Source organism: Sinocyclocheilus grahami, unplaced genomic scaffold, assembly GCF_001515645.1.
Source record: "Sinocyclocheilus grahami isolate Dianchi unplaced genomic scaffold, SAMN03320097.WGS_v1.1 scaffold12357.1, whole genome shotgun sequence".
NCBI lineage: Eukaryota > Metazoa > Chordata > Actinopteri > Cypriniformes > Cyprinidae > Sinocyclocheilus > Sinocyclocheilus grahami.
In genome coordinates, this window is record NW_015514371.1 from 2,775 (window position 1) to 6,031 (window position 3,257).

At 34.1% G+C, this 3,257-nt stretch overlaps 1 protein-coding gene across 1 annotated transcript; it reads left to right on the top strand.

Annotated features, from left to right (window-relative positions):
• Positions 1 to 483: 483 nt before the first annotated feature.
• Positions 484 to 1,245, top strand: LOC107578856 (short transient receptor potential channel 3-like; the record flags this gene model as incomplete). Its single annotated transcript, XM_016264762.1, has 2 exons — positions 484 to 712; positions 981 to 1,245. Coding segments are annotated over exons 1-2 (494 nt in total), but the record flags the coding sequence as incomplete, so codon positions are not given.
• Positions 1,246 to 3,257: the final 2,012 nt, after the last annotated feature.

Consider the following 3,257-nt stretch of genomic DNA (forward strand, 5'->3'; position numbering starts at 1 on the left):
AACAAAAACCTCTATAATAAAATGCCCATATGCATAATGGTAATTTTGGAGTGGAAATGTGCTTAATTGTCTATTAATTTTCAATATAATTTTCTTTTGCAAAAATTTTTTTTTCTGAATTTGTGACCTGGATATGATTTTACTGTTCTCATCTATTTTTCCTGTATCTACACAAATACATCAGAATTGCCTTCCATTGTTTTTACACGTTAATTTCTAGCACATTTCCATCAAACTGTTTTCTGTCAGAAAGAAAGAATGAAGGATGAATGTTTGGGTATTTTCTGGTACAGTGTAGATGCTTGAATTGCTTGAGTTTGAAGTTACCATAAGAAATGATAACTACTCTGCAATACTGGTCTTGTTCAGTTCATTCAACTCACACAAATAAGCTTTTTTCTATTTTCAACTACACTGCATACAATGCTTGTATAAGCTACTGCTGTGTTGACCATCAGAACGCCTCTGTTTTCTGCAGGAATGATGTGGTCGGAGTGTAAGGAGCTCTGGACGGAGGGTCCGAGGGAATATATCATGCAGCTGTGGAATGTTCTTGATTTCGGCATGCTCTCCATCTTCATCGCTGCATTCACCGCCCGCTTTTTCGCCTTCCTACAGGCAATGAAAGCCCAGGAGTATGTGGATGAGAACATCCACGCTCCAGATCTCTCACTGGTCACGCTGCCACCGGACATCAAATATTTCACATACGGTGAGAGTGAATCTGAGCACTGCTCTGTTTCAAAGAGAATCTGAGAGAACACACACACACACACACACACAAACAATTAACATTACGTTCTACATGAATACTGGTAGTTTTATGATATTATGAATGAAAAAAATTGATTAAATGTAATTATTTTTTTACATGCAAGGATTTGCTGATGGGTTTGCACACCATAGTACTTTTTACCATTTTTGTTACTTGAAACAAAATAAATGTAAAACAACTAAACCTAAATTTCCTGTATTTTCAGCGAGAGACAAGTGGCTTCCATCGGATCCTCAGCTGATCTCTGAGGGTCTGTACGCCATCGCTGTGGTCCTGAGCTTCTCTCGTATCGCCTACATCCTCCCGGCCAACGAGAGCTTCGGGCCGCTGCAGATCTCTCTGGGACGAACCGTGAAGGACATCTTCAAGTTCATGGTCCTCTTCATCATGGTCTTCCTTGCATTCATGATTGGCATGTTCATTCTTTACTCTTACTACCTGGGGGCAAAGGTTAACCCTGCCTTCACCACGTGAGTGGCATGCACACACTGCAATGCATATTGAGGAAAATATAAAAAATATGTATAATTAGGGATGTGAAATAACTATACATATTTTCAAATGCACTAGTTGAGTTAACCAGGTATATATGGATTAGTTAATGTCTACACATTCTTGTGCTAAAGAAAACTATTACAGATAAAGCAAAAAACAGGCCAGATAAATTAACTAGTGAACCTCACAAACTGACTAGTCAGCTGTTGCAATGACTAATTAATAAATTTGTATTTTTTTATTTTAAAGTTAAATTGTCATTTTTTATTTGCAATTAGTTTCACAAAATATATTTTAATATCTTAAAACTGTTATTATTTTTATTTTGTAATACTGTATTTTTAATTCGTTTTTACATTTTAGTTATTTTATTTAACTAAAAGGAACTATATAAAATTAAGATTATAGACAGCTTAATTCAAGTGAATTCATTTCATGTCTACCAGACCACATATGACACATACTTACGCTAACAACAATAAAACAATCCATAAATACTAACTAGTAAACCTCACAAACTTTGCAATGACCATCCTGACCAACTTAACACATATTTGTAAATACTTCAAAGCAATTAGTTTTACAAAAAATATTTTGATAACGTAAAATTATTTTTGTTTTTTTAAATGATTTTTGCATTGATTTAGTTATATTATTTTGTTTAATTAGCAATTAATTCTACCAAAATATTTGTATTTGTATAAAATGATTTTTAAATTGTATAAAATTAACAAAAATAAAATAACAAAATTATACACAATTTAAGTGATTAAGAGATTTTTTTAACAGTGAGTTTGCCTTGTTTTAGATGGCCTTTTTTTGTTACTCATCTTACCACAATAAATGTAACTTTTGTGCAAGATGGTCATAAATATACCACATGTGGCTGCTCAACTCAAAATAAGGCTCTGTGGTCTGTCAGGCAGAGCATCTGTAGTGAAAGTGTTAGTCCTGTGAAATGAACTCTTGGTTTCCCAGCATCAAATTTGAGGCTGTCAAGTGCTGGAGCTCATTTCACACTAGAGTGCCTCCAGCGGGATGAGGTTTGTTTCACAGCAAGTCAGAGGTGATTAAATAAATCCTACAAGTCAGCTTGTGTGTGTGTGTGTGTGTGTGTGCGTGCAGCCTGGTCTCATTGTTTATACGTAGGTATTAATACGTAACATTTACAACCACAAAGCGTACATTTTGTAAGTTTTTATTGATGCTAAAACGTACAATTTAGACATTTCAGCATTTAAAACATACAAATCGCTACGTATTTTTAGCTAAAAAACTTAAAATATTTATCTTTTATATCATTGAGATAGTCGTATCAATGCATTTTTATAATTTTATCAATAAGCGATTTAGATTTTTTAGACCCCTTAACCTACAGCCAAACCTAAACCTACCAATTTTATAGCGAATATGCATTTTTATCATTTTATCAATAAGCAATTTAGATTTTTAGACCCCTTAACCTACCCGCAAACCTAAACTTACCCATTTTATAGCGAATATTAAAAGGATATAAAACGCAATTGACCAAAATATGCAGAAAAATAACCAATTTAGTAACAATATAGCATTAAAAATATTTTTATAGTCGCTAATCCCACTCCTACCTCTAAACCTAAACATAAATATTTCTGTTACAGTATAAGAAAAACATGACAGACAGATAAATGCAATTACAATAATTTATTTATTGCAAAAATGTCAAAAGAAGTACCAAAAGTTGCAAAAATGTCAAAAGCATGTGCCAAAAGTAATCCAAATGATGATGCGTTGCAGCCACAGTCCTCTCTGGCGGAATACAGTAGGTCTGTGTGAGGTGCAGAGCAGAATTTAAGTTGTTAATCGCTGAAAATATTATCCAGATTATTTTCCCGATCCACTCCGAGAACTCATGAAGGTGCACACGCATCATTCAAACACACCTCACCAGAAACATGACATTTCGCAATCTGTGACGAATGCAGGCGAGAGCCAATGAGCGTTCAAT